Source organism: Pezoporus flaviventris, unplaced genomic scaffold (assembly GCF_033815535.1).
Source record: "Pezoporus flaviventris isolate CSIRO_AGI_PZ_B2104156 unplaced genomic scaffold, CSIRO_AGI_Pfla_v1 ptg000045l, whole genome shotgun sequence".
Taxonomy (NCBI): Eukaryota; Metazoa; Chordata; class Aves; order Psittaciformes; family Psittacidae; genus Pezoporus; species Pezoporus flaviventris.
Genome location: NW_026892593.1, coordinates 337482 through 354678, shown reverse-complemented (window position 1 = coordinate 354678; position 17197 = coordinate 337482). Strand labels below are relative to the sequence as shown.

The 17197-nt window shown below is 45.9% G+C and overlaps 2 protein-coding genes across 2 annotated transcripts; one reads left to right on the top strand and one right to left on the bottom strand.

The window, feature by feature from the left end:
• Positions 1 to 517: 517 nt before the first annotated feature.
• Positions 518 to 1354, bottom strand: LRRC10 (leucine rich repeat containing 10). The gene has a single exon (XM_061467142.1). The coding sequence runs from the start codon at positions 1352 to 1354 to the stop codon at positions 518 to 520; it is 837 nt and encodes a 278-aa protein (XP_061323126.1).
• Positions 1355 to 5458: 4104 nt separating this feature from the next.
• LOC133276410 (cathepsin E-A-like) lies at positions 5459 to 15188 on the top strand. The gene is made up of 9 exons (XM_061467139.1): positions 5459 to 6283; positions 6442 to 6619; positions 8658 to 8775; positions 9241 to 9359; positions 9821 to 10020; positions 10414 to 10536; positions 11201 to 11345; positions 13758 to 13856; positions 13952 to 15188. The coding sequence occupies exons 1-9, from the start codon at positions 6228 to 6230 to the stop codon at positions 14129 to 14131; spliced, it is 1218 nt and encodes a 405-aa protein (XP_061323123.1). The 5' UTR covers positions 5459 to 6227; the 3' UTR covers positions 14132 to 15188.
• The last annotated feature ends 2009 nt before the right edge of the window (positions 15189 to 17197 follow it).

Here is a 17197-nt window from a genome sequence, read left to right as displayed (position 1 = left end):
GGCTCTGCTACAGCTTCCCACACGGCAGGGAGGGAAACCTTCAAGCTGTTCCTGTGTTTCAGATAAGGCATTTGAGACAAATGCTGTGCTTACTTTACTGCAGTGACTCAGAAGCAATCACCTTGAACAGTGGCATCCAGCTGAGCTCAGACACCTCAGCAAGGTGGAGGGGAGAAGGGTGAGCCCATGGATGAAGAGTAGCAAGTCCATTCGTGCTCTGCACAGTCCACCCATGGAAGACATCTGAACTGTCTCATCTTTGCTGCCACCTCTGAGTGGTCCCCACATGGGTGGAGGGGGAAGATGATGAAGCCTTTGCTCTAGAGAGTGCTGGGTGCTGTGCAAAACAGGTGACTGTACAAGAGGGTTTTGCTCTCATCTAGCTTCAAGCTGGTGCACCTACTCCCGAAGACTAGCAAGGCAGTGTGGGGCTCCCTGGATGCCAGCAAGCAAGGGAGAAAGAAGTAGAGGCTGGGTGGTGGTGTGAGTGCACTGCCACCTTTGCCAGAGTGAAGCATCAACAGGGCTCGACTTCCAGCTCAGGCTTGATGGCAGGAGGTGGCGATGGTCTCTCATCGAGTGGAATTTCTACCACTGCCCCGGACCGCTTTCGGGGTTCAGGAGTCTCCTCTGACCACCTCCCCACCCTGCGAACTCCTTTGGCCACTTTGGGTGCGTTCCTGCAGGGGTTATGGTCATAGATCACTAACTTCAGACCGGGGAGGTGAGCCAGGCTGGGGAAGAACCGGATAGAGTTGCGATCCACGTCGATCACCTCCAGGAAAGGCATGTCCAGGAGCACAGCGGGGAACTCAGACAGCAGATTGCCCGACAGCCAGATGGTGCGCAGCTCCTGCAGGTACTGCAGCTGCGTGGGGAGCGTGCGCAGCGCATTAGAGCCAGCATGCAGGGTCTTGAGCAGAGTCAACTCGCACACCACCTCGGGCAGGTACTGCAGGCAGTTGGACTCGATCCAGAGGGTCTTGAGATTCTGCAGTAGACGGAGCTCAAGGGGCAGGCTGCAGAGCTTGTTGTTGCCCAGGTAGAGGATGCACAGCTGCTTCAGCGTGCACACGACCAGGGGCAGTGCTTTGAAGTTGTTGAAGTCCAGGGCCAGGATCTGCAGGTTTTGCAGCTGCTCCAGTTCCGGAGGCAGATGGTTCAGGTTGTTGTCACTCAGGTACAGCTTAACCAGTTCCCTAAAAGAGCAAATGTGCAGAGGCAGCCGCCTCAGCTGGCTGCCGCTCAGATCCACCATTTTATCCACTGGCATCTCTTCTAGGTCTTCCACGAGGTACTTCTGGCACTCGTTGGAGGGCACAAAAGCAACTACGGCTTTCAGACTGTTGCCCATCCTGTGACTTTTCTTTGGGGATGGCTGGGAGTGTATGTACGGGACAGGAGCCCGCCTGTGCACTGGCCTGCCAGTAACTCTGTCTTCCCAATATAAGGCTCTGTTTACATGGCACCAGCCGTTAATCTCAAGGGCTCTGAAACATTTCTGATAACCAAATGAGTGTTTGGTGATGGGGATTACAGACAGGACGATGCAGAGTGCGGGTCTCCCTCTCTCACACACGCTCCTGCTCGCCCCTCCCCAACAACATTCCTTCTTGCCTCTTCCTGCAATGCACACTGTAAATGCTCACTGATTTTGCCCCAGCCCATCTCCCCAGTGCCCCAGCCCCTAACTTCTTGCTCTGGCTGTGCTGTCTGTGCAGCCAGTGCTCTCTGCAGGGATTAGCTTGGAAGAGTAAACAGCGCAGAAGACCAGATTTCTAAACTCAGATGTTTAGCTTTCATGAGACCTTCAGCGGAAACATCGGACGTAATCGAATTGGTGTTTAAAATACCTGTCAGGGCTCGACTGACTTTCCAGACGGGTGGCACTTCTAGGGATTTACTTTGCAAGGTGCCAAATGCATAATTTCAGAGTGTAACTTGCCACCCAGTGCTTATCTTAAAGCTTTAACACAAATACTTGGCAAACTGCTATCTTGAGCTGTTCTACTATTTATGTTCCTAATTTAATGGTGTTTACTATAGCTCCTGGCACTCTTGACTTTGTAGGGCCTTTCTCATTACATTATGTTTTACATCTTATCTGAACCCCTGTTTAATATGCTCACTATCACAACCTGCCAACGCTGTCCTCCGGCCACCTTCCAACTGTGCTACTGCAGTCCCTGTGTTCCTACCAAAACCTGAAAAGAAACTCCCATGAATTTAATTCCATCCAGATTCTCACTTGGTATGAGTGAGATACATACAATGTTAAGAATTATGACTATTTAGATGTGACAGTGTAAACTGTTCCCCTCCTTCTCTCAGCAAGACTCATTGCTGTTCAGGTCAGGAGCACCTCTGATTTCTAGGAGGAAATCTTGAATTCCCATGTGCAGGCACCTCTGTATACTTTGACTTTTTGAACTGCTTCTGTTTTAAGTTTTCCTGGGGATTATCCTACCTGTGTGTTGGACATAGCTTTACTATGACCTTTGGGTATGAAAACTGACAGAATGTTTTCATAGAATCATAGACTGGTTTGGGTTGGAAGGGACCTTAAAGATCATCCAGTTCCAATCCCCCTGCCATGGGCAGGGGCACCTTCCTCTAGACCAGGTTGCTCAGAACCACAGCTTCTGTGGGCAACCTCTTCCACCATCTCACCACCCTCACAGTAAAGAATTTCTTCCTCATGTCTAATCTAAAACCACGCTCTTTCAGTTTAAAGCCATTCCTCCTTGTCCTATCACTACATGCCCTTGTAAAAAGTTCCTCTCCAGATTTGTTGTAGGACCCCCTCAGGTACTGGAAGGCTGCTCTAAGGTCTCCACCAAGTGAGCCTTCTCCTGTTTTAAAGTGAAATGGCCTTTCCAGCAGCTGGCTCTCTACTTTGATATACCTACAGCTTGTTGCTGTCATTTTCCACGCTTACCGTAATTTAGGGAAGATACTTTCTTCCAAGAACCTGCAGTAGGTTTCTGGGTGTTACATTCTACACAACCAAAATACATGATTGCTGAGAGTCACATATTCTTGGAAAAACAAAAGGCAGAGTAAACAAAAGATTGAGAAAAAGGCAATATCACACAGTTGAGGTGGCCTCTGATCTCTGGTCACATCTGGGAATAGAGAGCTCTCTACTGGCACTTGTTTTCCAGAGTAAAGCAGCTCTTAGCTATCAATCAAATGTATGCTGTAGGATGTTTACTAGTCTTTTCTGTGCAAGATGTGTCTGTGCCATGCAGCAATGATGCTATGAAATGTAAGGAGGGTTTCCTGGGGGAGGACAACAGAGAGAACATCTGGGAACTAGTGTTGCTGCAAGACAGAGAACAGTGAGTGCTGTAACGTGAACGCCATGAAGTAGGTTTTGGATGGAGAAGCTGGGCAGAGTATCAAGCCTGGAGAACAAAGATATGCCGCAGTCATCTGTGGCTGTGCTGTGGAAGAGAGGCGCTGAAAATACTTGCTGTCATGACAGAAGGCGGGACATGCTGGGCATAGCGTCCCAACAGCACCAGCTGCTTCACACTGAATGAGCACCTCAGAGAAGCCACCTTACTGCTTGAGCACTACACACCCTGGCAGAGGACTGCTGTGGGGGTCCTGTCATTCATTCCCAGAGTTCACAGGGCATCCTTTCCCAAGCAGGTACCCTGGAATGTCATCTGACTGATAAGAAAATAGACCCATGGCCCTCATGGTTTTTGTATATGTTTCCATTTCCGAGGAGCTGTGGCACCTTCTAAATGCAAAGCTCCCTGCCCTGTAAGGTACTGTAGGCTAGAGGGGTTGAAAATCAAATGCATTTGGCATAAATAATAATGAATTAACATTCATAGCAAAGACATGTCCCTTAGACAAATCTCATCAGATACCCTGCCGATCAGGACAACAAAAAAGCCTAGGTAAAAGTGTATCAGCTGCTTTGTTTAGTCATATTTTCCTTAATAATCCATATGGAGAGAAACAACTTTGCAGTACACCTTATGTTTATAGGCACACGTACTTACATTTTTTTTTCTACTTGAATTATTTCTACTGGAACTTTTAAGCTGCAAACAACTTGGGGATCCTTTGCATTGTAGTTTAATCATTATTCCAGCTTATCAAAATAAGTCACGATGACCTTCTGTTGCCGCATTTTGTACCTCTGTTGGCGAAATGAATGTCTGCTTGGAACACACGGTGAGATCAGAGTATTTGGGGAAACTATAACCTTTGTGTGGTGAGACAACAAAGGGCTACATTTGCAATAAATGAATAATCTTGAGCTTTCTGAGAACCAGCGACTCAATGGAGGCTCTAAGGCAAAGGCAGTCCCCTCACCAGACCCAGGGCGGTGTTTTGAAAGCCATTTCGTGTCTTCAGTTATCCTGATGCCCTCCAATATGAACATTAATGACTTCCCAGAAGCATTTGTGGCATTTGAGGAAAAGTTCAAGTGATAAAGGTACTCAGCACAGACGTTGTCTTGCTCTTGTCAAAGTGACACTGCTCTACCAGGGGGCATGACATCTGCTCTGCTGCGCATCAGGTGGCGCATGTAGGCTCCTTGAGAAATGCCTTTGCTCCCTGGAAGTTCACAGATGACCACAGCTATTGCTCACTGTCCTCACTGCCAGCACCCAACTCCTGCAGCTCGGTGGCTGGGACAGCTGTGGGGCAGAAAATATAATTGCTTGCTGAGAACTTGTGTAAAACCTCTGAGTTTGCAAGAAACAGGGAATGCTGCTCAGGGCTAAGGAATTAAAGACCAATCGCAGTAAAATGGAAACCAATGTAAAAGCTGTGATTTTTAGATTTTAGTATTTTTTATGTAAATTAAGACTAGAGCTGCTGGTGCTTTTTCAGATCCAAAGCTCTGCACACAGCTCTGGACAACAGCCTTTGCTGAGTTTCTGTAGCCCTCATGCTTTTGCAGGTAAGTTTGAAAAAGTAGAATGTGTGTCTCAAAATCCAGGGGACTAAAGACTAGAGCTCTGAATTAGTTTATTTTAAGGCAAAACACTGTGTGTTTGGTTTTTTTTCCTGTTTTTTCTTGACTGGAGCATTGCTGCTAGAGCAGATGATGACTCCTGCCTCCTCCATGTTCTTGACATTCACTCTTCACTGTGCGAAACATCTGCTCTCTTTTTTGGGAAGGTACTGAATTCCAGTTCACCCTCATGTGGTGAGCAGTTCATCTGAAATAAGTGATGTATTCCAGGGAAAAAGTTGTCATTGCTCTTTTCCCGGCATCCTAGCATAGGCCTTTGAACAAAACAGGCTGATTATTCACATTTAGCTTTGTTGCATGCCAGGCTGCAGCATGTGATTGCTCACTGCGCTTCCTCATGCAGAGGAAAGATACAGAATGTCTCACTAGTAACTCACAGTCTCAACGCTGAGCTTCCTCGCAGGCAGTTAATGGGTTTGGGGTTGCTCTCTGTCAGATCAGCCTCTTCGACACCGTGACTTTTCCGCCAGTTGGAGTTGGATCCAAGTGTCAGGCAGGGGTGGGAACCGCTAACCTCAGGAAACTCGCAGGAAAATAAACCCGAGCAAGCGCTTCCAAGTGTCTTGCTGAAACCCGCACAAAGCCACTGGCTGTTTATTACTGTGTGTTGCAGCCTGTCATGGTTTTTACTTTCGATCCCCATTTTTTCATGTGGCAGTCATATTTATGTTTAGCCTGGAGCTCTCCCATAAATAGGGAATTAAGCTTCAGTTGTTAAGGGATGACTTGTCATAACCCTATCACATGCCCTGCTGAAATACCTCCATGTAAAAGGGAAATGGTTACATGTTATGTCCTCTTTCTCTGCATTGGACACATCTGGGCTGCTTGTCACTAAAATAACCTTGAAAAGAAGCTTACTTGGAGGGAACCAGGCAAGTTCCTGGACCACCTCCTCTTTCCCATCCTAACAGTAGCCAAGCTCATACCATGTATTTATGTAAATGACACTAAGGATTGTTAATAAAATGTTTATTTGGTCTACAAATAAAATGTCTATTTGGTCTACACTGTGCCCTGGTCATCTGTCTTAGTAGCTCCCCTGGACACTGCTATTTGCACAATCCAGCGGTTACTCTGAGAGCAAATGAATCACTTTTCTGCCAAAGCACTGACCTCCTGTGATTGATTGACCTGGCGAACAGCCCTCTGCTGACAACGGGCTATAAAAAAGGGACTTCTGAGTAAATGAGTGTTGTTAGACTCTGACCTGCTTGGAGCCATGCGGGTGATGCTGTTGGCTGTGCTTTATGTCCCGTTAACCCTGGCCCTGGAACGGTAAGAAAATGCATCTAGCATCACTGGCACGTTTGAGATGCTTTCCAGGGTTGCTACTTGAGGTCTCAAAAAATAAGCAAATTTAACAATAAAAGAGTGTATGAGAGCTCTAGAAAGGAGACCCAGTGAATTTTTGTGCATTTATGTTGTTTCTGTAGAATCCCCCTCATTCGATTCAAATCTATCAAGAAACAGCTGAAAGAAAAGGGAGAATTAGAGGAGTTTTGGAGGAATCACCACCCTGACATTTTTGCCCGGAGGTACCTGCATTGCTTCCCTGCAGATATTGCTTTATCAGTTGGAACTGCTTCAGAAAGGCTGTATGATTACATGAATGTAAGTACAGTTTTGGTAATACAATCGTAAGGATTTGTTGTTCTCTCGAAGATGCTTTATTTTTTTCCAGCACATTTCAAATCTAGTCTCTCAATGAATATATAGGGCTTGAGGTGGCTTGCTGCTCTACACTATTAGATCATAATATCACTAGGTATTCGATCATACAAAATAGTCTGCTAGTCTGCAAAATATCACATGTCTAGATCCAGGTTAGCATGGGACCTGTGTAGAAAGCTGATGTAGTCTAGCAGTGGTAGTTCTCTGACAAGTTTCATTTTTGTGTAGATCTGGATTGGACTTGATTGAGAATCCGGACTAATGTAGGTTTGCCTGTATCAATCTGTGTTCAGGACTGCTTTTTTTTTTTTTTGTGGCAGAACTTGATTGCTTCATTTAGCTGTATTCTATTTATCAGAAACTTGGATGTTTGCATGGTATAAAAAAAATCCCCCAAATCTCATTTATTTGACCATGTGGTGTCATAAATCAGTGATAGCAAAGACCCAAGTAGGGTTTTTATTTGTCTGTTTTTATCTCCTGAGCTTAATGTGTATTAAATATTGGAGACTGACCTGGCTCTCACACTAACCTGACTGAACTGACTACCTAAATTGAAAAAGGTAAAAAAGGAGTTCCATTGGATCTCAGACAGGCAAGTCAGCAGGTCAGCCATTCTGTAGATTGTCTTTCCTGGGTTTAGCGTGTTGTCCTCTTGGATGGTCTCTGTTCTCTGTTTTATTTGATCCTTCTGTTATGCTTATGTAAAGAAAAGCTAAGTTGCAGAGACATTGTGGAGGCTGCATGTGAGCAGGGAAGGGAAGGCTGAATTAATTCAGCAAGAACTTCCTGACACTTGAGAGCTGTAATGAAATATGTCAAGGTGAGCTAGAGATGTGTGTAAGATGTATTCTTCTGTAAAAGGAGAATAAAGGAGACTGAAACATATCAGCCTGCTTTAAAGCTTATCAAAGAGGGGATAAATCTCAGAAGGACAAAACACACCCCCTTCCCCAGCATATCCAACTAACACCAGGAACACTTTAGTGGAGGTTTCAGCGCAAGGTGTTTGTGTTTTTTCTTTTTGATGTACATGTCTTAGAACTGCCTCACTTTGCAGATTAATTGATAAAGGTTTGTTTAATACAGGAAGGAATAAAATCCTACTGTATGTTCTCTTAAATGGTGCACTTGCTTGCCTTTTCATGACTATCTCATCCAGACCCTAAACTCTGGGGTCAGAAACTATATTCAGTGTATTAACAAGTATGCTCTTGAAGATACACATTCAAATATTTGCATTGCTACAAAAGGCTTGGCACTGGCTATTGCTTTTCTATCTGCGCTTGAATTCCAGAAATGCCTCTTCCTAAAAATAGGCCTCTTAATGCTGAAATGCTCTTCCAGGGCCAGATAGGGGCACTTAGACACTTGTATTCGGGATGTGGATAAGCTCTTCGCTTCAGCACTCACGTATTCACAGATTATCCTCAGCTGGTATGCAGGAATGGTCACTCATTTCCACTGGATGAATTTGTTCAGTTCATCAGACACAGTCAGTGCAACAGAGCAATTTTTTGACTTTCTAATAGCTGATAATTACAAAGGAAAAAGCTCAGCCACATGTGACAGTGTGCCATCGGTTGGAGCCCTCTGACGCTGACAGAGGCCGGTCATGCTGTCTCTGCACCACTGGTTTCTTACTGACATCAGTAAGGAGCTGCCTGTGTGGTTGTGCGAGAGTTTTGTCTTGGAGTTGACTGCTGAAGTTGGTGCAAGGGGGCTTGTTGACTTCATGGGGGAACCCAACTGAGTGTTTGCTTAACAGGCTTTAAAAATCCTGCACTGTTATGCATGCAGCTGGAGTGAAACCTGCTGCACACAGCCACTCCTGGAGCCACACGCAGTGCCCTGTGCATGCCTTCATGTTCAAATTGCACCCAACCCCCTGAGAAAGCATTGTGTGATGCTCCCACGTCTGCCTGTTTCTCGGGAATAGCAGTGCAGCCCAGAGCAGGTTGTGTTGTTTGCCCCCCAGGCACAGTACTATGGAGTTGTGAGTGTCGGCACACCGCCCCAGAAGTTCACCGTCGTGTTTGACACCGGCTCCTCCAACTTTTGGGTCCCTTCTGCTTATTGTATCAGCGAAGCATGCAGTAAGAAATGTTACTCTCCCTTTTGCTTTGTGTCTTGGGTTCCTTGGACACTTCTCCTTTCCCAAGGAGCTTGCCTGCAGCAGGGATTTGGGAAGAGAAGATTTGGAGCACCCCTGAGGGTCACTGTCCCCTCCCTGGCTTGCTCCTCTGTCCCTCCACATCACCCCACAGCCAGGGCAGGCACTGGCTGCACTGCCATGGGTCCTTCTGCACCATGAGGTACCTAATGTAAAGGGCATGAAAATAAACCTGAGAGCTACCAATACTGGTGAAAATGCCCATTTTTGTTTTAATTTGTCTTTACAACCCCAAGTAACCTCCAAGGTACAGAAAAATAGGGCTGTCTGGAGGGCACATCCACCTCCATCAACACCTTCCTCTTGCATCTCATCTGGTTCTGCACTGGGGAGCAGGTGCATCACCATTACCTCCCCTCGGTGCACAAATGTCATTTGTTTTGTGTAGGGGTGCACCAGAAATTTAAGTCCTTTCTGTCAGATTCGTACGAGCACGGTGGGGAAGCCTTCTCCTTGCAGTATGGCACGGGACAGCTTCTGGGCATTGCTGGCAAAGACACGCTGCAGGTAAGTGTCCACCTCAAATGGGTGTCAGCCTCCAGGTCAGCTGTTTTAAGGCAGTTCACATTCTGGCTTTGCCCTGGAAAGCCTTACCTGGTTTAGGCAAGGGCAGGGTGGAGGCCCCAGCAAGCTGGGTGCTGAGAGGTGAAGGTGCTGTTCCAGCTTTGTGCTACCAGGACAAACCCATAAGATTCTGTTTTTCATTTCTGCTTGTCTCCTTGGGTCCTGTCTTGGATTTATAAACAAACAGCCATAGAATCCAGGCATTACAAGGAGTTGATGTAGCCTACCTGCCAAATGAGCACCTGTTCTATTGATGCAAGTCACCTAAGGATATTGTGCAGGCTTTATAAAAGGAATGAATCCATTCATATGGATCTGAAATGTGGATAATGTATTCTAATTGATGGTGTCTTTGCTTTCAACTGTTTTGGGATTGTTGTTTTTCTTTTTTTGGTACCAAACAGATCAGTAACATCTCCATCAAGGGCCAGGACTTTGGCGAGTCAGTGTTTGAGCCAGGAACAACCTTCGCCCTTGCCCATTTTGATGGTGTGCTGGGCTTGGGATACCCCTCCTTGATAGTAGGCAATGCTCTGCCTGTGTTTGACAGCATCATGAACCAGCAGCTGGTAGAGGAGCCGGTCTTCTCTTTCTATCTGAAAAGGTCAGTCTTTAAAGCGACACTGCCAAAAGAGAAATACATCTGTTTTAACTGTTGACAGCCATGCATCTTTATAAAGCTTCAACTGAAGAAAGGAATTTTCCCCATTTCTTGGGTTTTGATTGGTTTTTTTTTTGTTGTTTTGTTTATTCTGAGGCAAAAGCAGCAACTGGCTCAGCCTGCTCCTGCTGCCTATCTCAGTCCTTGGCAGCCTACAGAACATCTTCTCAGAGGTTGTTTGGAGGCTCTGAGATGGGACATATGCAGTTATAGGTTAGAAATAATCCCTTTCAGTTCCCATACCTGAATTTAGGAACGGCTGTGGTTTGTCTTTTGCTTTTTTAAGTGTCTGCTGGCACGCTCCCATGTCTGTGTTAACCTGTCTTCTGCTTTCAGAGGAGACGACACTGAGAATGGTGGTGAGTTGATTCTGGGGGGGATAGACCATTCTCTCTACAAAGGTTCAATCCACTGGGTTCCAGTCACCGAGAAAAGCTATTGGCAAATACACGTGAACAAGTATGTATGAAATATCTGGTGGAATTCACCTCCCCAGGTAAAACCTGCAGGCAGAAACACCTGGTTATACAGGAGGACTCAGCTGCAGTGTTTTACCCTTGTGCCTTTAGAAGAGGGGTTTCACCAGAATGAGGCAGGGGTATATTAGCTCTTTGAATCGGCTGAGATACGGGTGGCTGTTTTCTGGCAGAGCATGTTAAAATGTTTTAGTATGATACACCAGTGGTCAAGTTGACTCTTGGTAGACTATTCAGTTAAGAGGTCAAGGCACACAGGAACAGAATCCAGCTCTGGGTCTTGCTCTCATCTTTCCTGTTAACCTTGGTCAAAAAAGTCAGTGTCTCTTTGCTCCTCCTCCATCATGCTGTGTAAATCAAGGACAACACATACCTGTGGGTGAGAACAAATTCATCTGCAGGCAGCAAATGATTAGGGCAGTAGGAATCTTGAGAGAGTGAGTCCACAGACAGGACATCTTCCTCATGCAGTTTCCTTTTATTACCTTCTTGGCTTCTAAAGACATTCTTGTCTTTAAAGACTGGCAAAGCTTGGCAGCTAGTTTTAACCTTAGTCCGTACTCTGGCACTTTAGCTAGCAATAATGTGCTGCTTCAGTCAGAGTGTACATGCCATTTGCTTAAAGATGCTTTGTTTTTCGCTTGCAGTATAAAGATCCAGGGCCGGGTGGCATTTTGCTCCCACGGCTGTGAAGCCATCGTTGACTCAGGCACTTCTCTTATCACGGGCCCCTCTTCACAAATCAGGCGATTACAGGAGTATATTGGGGCAAGTCCATCACGTACTGGAGAGGTAAAAACTATAGAGCCAGAAACCAGTCAGAAAACAGGAAGAGAAACTGGTATTTGGTGCAAAAAGATTATAGGGTGGGAAAATAACCAAAATAATAGCTCAGAAATGTCCCAGCAAAAGCTTTGCTTCCAGGACAGCACTGAACTCACAACCAAGCTGGTTTTGACCCATCTGCCTTGCTGCCTCAGCCCTCCTCACAAATGTCCACTTCCTTTCCCATACTCATCTGTACCAGCGCGTAAGAAAGTAATGGGGGAATCTGTTTGAGGACTCCATCTGTAGTCTACATCAGAGATCATTCTCTTTCATAAAATCAGAGGATTTTCACTGTCCTCAGCTGTAGACATTGGCTCCCCAGTGATGCTGCCATGGCCAGCCCCATCAGCATCAAATGAAAAGGGAAAGATATTTTAATTGCATCATACAATGGCTTCACTGACAAGACCTCTCACTGTCAGCTTGCAGTGGAGCAAGCAGTGTCGTGCCAGGGCTCTTGGGAGTCACTCACCACGCTGGCTCCTGGCAGATGGGCCACGTGCTTGGACAGACCTCTCTGTCTCTTCTTCCTCTGTCTCCTCACTGGTTTTCCTCTCTTCCCTTCTGCTCTCTCCTGCATCCCCCTTGCATCTCTGCCACAAGTCCTGCCCTCTCCCAACCATGCCTGCCCTCTGAGGAGAACCTCCTCCTCCTCCAGTGGGACAGAACATCTTTGTTGTACCATTTGATGGCCTCTGTGACCCTGCTCCTACAAACCCTGACTCCCTGCACCAGTCTTGGGGGGGCTTGCATGAGCCGAAGTTGCTTGAGGTAGCTTAGGCTTTCCCATGGCCTTGCCATCCCAGGCTGGGATGTCGCTCTGCTGCCCTTTGCATCTCCCTGCTGGCAGTTTTCACATGGTGTAACTGAACCCTTGTAACATCTAAGCACTCAGTTAGCAAGCCTGAGATGGCTAAATCCACCTGCTGCCAGGGAAAGAGCAGCTTATTTTTACTCAAATGCCTTATTGCTGGCCCTTGGCTGATTCCCATGGGTAATCGCCACATCACCACAGCTCCAGTGCACCAAGTAAAGCTGCCCTGTATGACTTCTGTCAACTTTGCAGCTAGCTGTCTTGATCCTGACCCACGACTGCTCTTGGAAGAGCATTGAGTGTTATGGTTGCTCTGCAAAGATCAAAGACATAAGTGGACTTTTAATCTGTCTCCTTTTGTAAATGGAAGACCTGGAGTGGCACTTGTGTATTTCCAATGTACTTATATTAGCATAATATAAACCAGGAACAGGTCATGGCAGTATAAGTCTATATACTCCAGTGCTGACACAAGAACACTCAGCCAGCATCTCAGATTCTGCAAAAAAGCATCCTGAAAGCAAGACTTTCTATGACTCTTTTTGCAGCAAGCACAGATAGGCTAAATATATAGGCTCAAATTTATCCCACTATAAGTGGGTGCATCCATCAATGATTTTACCAGAACTTATATCTCTTACCAGCAAGGATTAATTTATTCTGGACATACTAGCTATGTGAATGAATAAATGTAAATGAAAATGTCTTGCTTCTTGTCTCCTACAAACTATCACACTGGCTTTTTCAGTCTTATCCTCTGTATCCCATCATTTATTTGTTCTAATGGTATGACACCTGATAAATATACACAAGATTTAGAGGTATGTTTTCATAAAGCAGATTTAACAGCAACAAAAATAGATTCTTCCTTCTAGGAAGTCTCTAAAACAATGACTTTAAACACTACAGTTTCCACAAAGATCCCTCTGGGGCTTGGAGCATTCTGCAGTGCCATTTAACATACCCGTTGTTTCATGAAATAACAAGAAAGGCCAGGAAATTATCTTCTGTATTACTGTAAGTGGATGTATTACTTATGGGAATTAATGACCATGCCAGAGTTTAGTTCTGATCTTTAAATCCCACTTCAGAGCAGTGTGTAAGCACAAAGCACTGTATTCCTCACTGGCTTTTTTCCCCTAAAATGACGATGTGAGGGGAGGGAGTGGGGTGAATGCTCCCTACGTAGGCTGGAGGCAGTTCCCTCCATCCAGTCCAAGTCTTTTGCTTGCTGAAATGGATTCACTGGGGCTCACACACTCAATTTTGCTTCTGAGTTCTACCTGGGGCACATCAGTCTCCCTTCACCTAATTTCTTCTGAGGCTCACGAGGATTTTCATCAGTACTGGGTTCCTTGGGGCTTTGGTGCAGCAGTCTGAGCTGCTAGGCTGGTTTGACCCAGTGCAGGAGCTAGAAAGCTGGAGGGCAGTGTTGGGCCATAAGTCATCCTGATGCTGCTTGTAGCAAATTCGCTATTACCTGCTGCTAAAGTCTTGTATTCAAAGGGCAATACTTAAAAAAAAAGGCAAACCTATCCCGCCTCAATCCGTGCATCACACAGTTTCTTGTAGACTGCAGAAGACTGTCCAGTTTGCCTCACATAAGCTTCACGATTGGACACCATGAGTACAAGCTGACAGCAGAGCAGTACATCATAAAGGTGCGCATCTGCAGCCTCCCTGTTCCGTATTTCCTGCTTCTTTAGATGGGCCTGGAGCAGGCTACCCCAAGGACACTTTGTGCTTTCTCTTCCAGGAGTCTATTGAAGACCAAACCTTCTGCATGAGCGGCTTTCAGTCTCTTGACATCCCGACTCGCAATGGTCTGCTCTGGATTTTAGGAGACGTCTTTATGTCTGCGTTTTACTGCATTTTTGACCGTGGGAATGACAGAGTGGGATTTGCAAAAGCTGCTCATAGGAAGGATTACGACTGAGTCCTTATAGCGTTTATTCTGCCTTAACCTAAATGTTAATGTAATGATCTTCAACACAAGCGTGAAGAAGGGCTTTAACTGAAACTCTGGACCTAAATGCGGTTGTGCTGTCCCCCACCAGGTTTTAAGGGCTTTGATGTGATACTTGTCCCAAATTACACAGCTTGGTTCAATCTCCGTGTGTTTACATCTCAGAAACTATTTTTCCTAAACAACTGACGGACATCACAGCTCTCAGGGTGAAGTGCAAACAGCTCAGCACTCAGGTCTGCAAAAGAGCAGGAAGGATAAAATAGGCTGAACAGTGCCAGGCTGACAAGATAGCAGTTATGAGCAGGGGAAACTAACCCCAGTCTGGGCTGCTCTGGGTGTTCTTTTTTATTCTTGTGTGCTAGTTTCTCACTGCTTTCCTTTTCCTCATTATTTTCCATGGCTAGTCCTTTGTCCATCCTTGTTTCCTTAGTACCATGGAAATTCTTTTTATACTGGCTTGTTCCAACCAGTTTATATAAAGGGGAATTTGACTGATGTCTGTATGACCACTAATGTCCACTACTGTTACTTGCACACCATTTCCTCCTCCTTACGCCATCTCTCAAATTTGCTTTTTCCCTTGGGTTCATTCTCACTTGTCACTTTCCTATTCCTCTTTTGGGTCTCAGCATTCAATGCCTATTTCTTAGGTCAGATGCTGCTTTTAGTAGCTGACACCTCTGTCCCTTGGCGGTGTGGGCAGCTGGGAGCAGCATCTATATGCGTTACTAAACCCAGACCACAACCCTTGCAATGGGAGGTACAAAGGGGTACCGATGCATCCTCCCCACCTCAGATGAGTTACAGGATCAATGCACCAGCACTTGACATTTACTGTCTCTTGCTCAGCCACTTCTTGTCACCAGTGGCAGCTGCTTCAGCACTGGCAGAGGTGTGAAACAGCCATAGGTAGCTGTGCTCATTTGGCAAAAGAAGATTTACCAAAATTACACCCGTAGGAGTATGTGGATTGTTAGAAGAGATACTGCCCCTGTACATGTGAATAAAACTTAACCAAACAAAATCTGCTTTGGTCTTAGTGCTGTTTCAGTTTCATTTTGTGTTGTCTTACAGGGCAAGGGGGAAGAAGGCATGCAACAGAAATTGAAAATACAGGTTGCTCTGCAGCCTGGAGGGGAGAGATTTGATGTGTTGGGTCATTGGGGCTGCTTGTGTCTCACTAAAGCTGATAAACGCCTGCAGCTCCAGCCCTATGCAGCAGGCACCTCCCATATGCAGGGCTGTGGGGAGCTGGAGACTGGCCGCACTGTGGCATAGCTGGGGCAGGGGCTGGTGGCCCCAGGGGACTTGTTGCTGCTGCCTGTCTGGATGTGCTTAGCGCAGACCCAACACAACATCCATTACTGGCCTTGGCAGCTTTGGGGTCACAGCCCCTTAGATTTGAAGGCTTTAGCTGTAAGACTCAGTAAGTATTATTAAAGCAAGATGGCTTGCTTGTAGGTATCTCTGAAATACTGATCCTGCCTTCCAGGATGAAATACTCCCTCTCTCTGGTGCATGTTTTCACGACCCTTTTTGCAGCCACATTGTGTTACGCATTTGGCATCCAGGCTGTCAACCTGTAGCAGTGGGGACCTGCTGCCACTTGTCTCTCTGCAGGCAAGATGGAGCTGTATGAAGTTACCATGTATTTCAGGCCAGCCTTGCCTTGTTTCGCCTTTGTCCATGTCACTCTTAAAGAGTAGAGTGACCATGAGATAACTTACTGGTCTAGAAAATGTTGTTTGTATAGTTGTAAACCGCAACAAACATCCATAAAGCCTTCTCAGTCAATTAACAGCAGGGGGTTATTTTTGTTTCCCCTACTATGCAGCAGACTTAACACATTGGTACCTTTCAGTTTCTCTAAAATAGGTATATATTCCTCAAACATGAGCTTGCAGTCAGAGATCTGTTATTTATGATGGCGGAATTTAAAGATGATGGGACATGCCCCTGCAGCCAGTCGGCCCCTACACCAACAACTCAGCTCTACAGATCCCAGAACAGAGCATTCACACATCCAAGCCATAGGTGCAAAATTCGGCAGTGTGTGCAGGGACCAGCCCTCTCTTTGCCCTGATATATCTTATCCTGCTCAAGATTAACACTATCTGATGGGAGCAAGCTGCTGCTCTGACTTGTCTATCCTGGCCCTGTTCTATCCTCAGTCTTCTCCAGCCTTGCCAGATTCTGTAGGTTTGCCTCACTATTCCTGGTAGGCATCAAGCTGACTTGCATGATAAGTCACACCTTTGCAAGAAGTGCTTCTTGACAGTTCAATACAGCCAAGACAATTGTGTTTCTCAACATGCTTTTATTCATGCAATAATTTGACATATTTTATATAAGCAAACATGAACTGTAAATTGCTAAAATAGTCCATTTACCATGCTGAGGAGAATAGCGTACTGGGAGATGTGAGTAACAGAGCACAGAACCCCAAAATCAGAGCCTGCGGATGTTTGCAAAAGTGGGATAGCAGACTAAATGAGGAGACAAAATTTCTTCTGGGAAGTCATCCCAACACTAGCTTCTTTGCAAGCAACAAACAGAATATTGCAGCTAATCTGGAGCTGGCCCATTACGTGCACAGTGCTATTTGTGTAGTGCAGATTACATTTGTGGGACTTCACAGAGCAGTCATTCCTAATTTAATGTGTCTACATGTCTAACAGGCATCTCTATGGGACTTAACTGAAGCTTTTATCTTCCTAATAGCTACGGTGTGGCTACCCTTACCCTCCACTGAAGAACAAACATAGTTGATGGGCCAGGGAGTGCCGGCAGAGGTAGCAAAATCGTTCCTTATAAGATGCATAATGGCCTTGGTGGAAAGCAGCAGTGTGTGTCCTAGGTAGCGGCTAGGCTGAGAAGAAGGTGATGGAAGATAAGCAGAGCTGGATGATGTGAAGCTGAGACGGCATCTTCAGGTTTAGCACTGCCTCATGAAATACGCTGATGTCTGGGCTGGGGAGGATAAGCACTTTGCTCCAACATCTTAAGCCCTGGTGGAAGCTGAGGTGAGAAGAG

Bases quoted from the DNA above. Each gene is read 5' to 3' on its own strand.
- LRRC10 (XM_061467142.1), bottom strand. From the start codon at position 1,354: ATGGGCAACAGTCTGAAAGCCGTAGTTGCTTTTGTGCCCTCCAACGAG.
- LOC133276410 (XM_061467139.1), top strand. From the start codon at position 6,228: ATGCGGGTGATGCTGTTGGCTGTGCTTTATGTCCCGTTAACCCTGGCC. The intron at 6,620-8,657 runs GTAAGTACAGTT...TTTGCCCCCCAG, and splicing joins GGCTGTATGATTACATGAAT to GCACAGTACTATGGAGTTGT. The intron at 10,021-10,413 runs GTCAGTCTTTAA...TTCTGCTTTCAG, and splicing joins TTCTCTTTCTATCTGAAAAG to AGGAGACGACACTGAGAATG.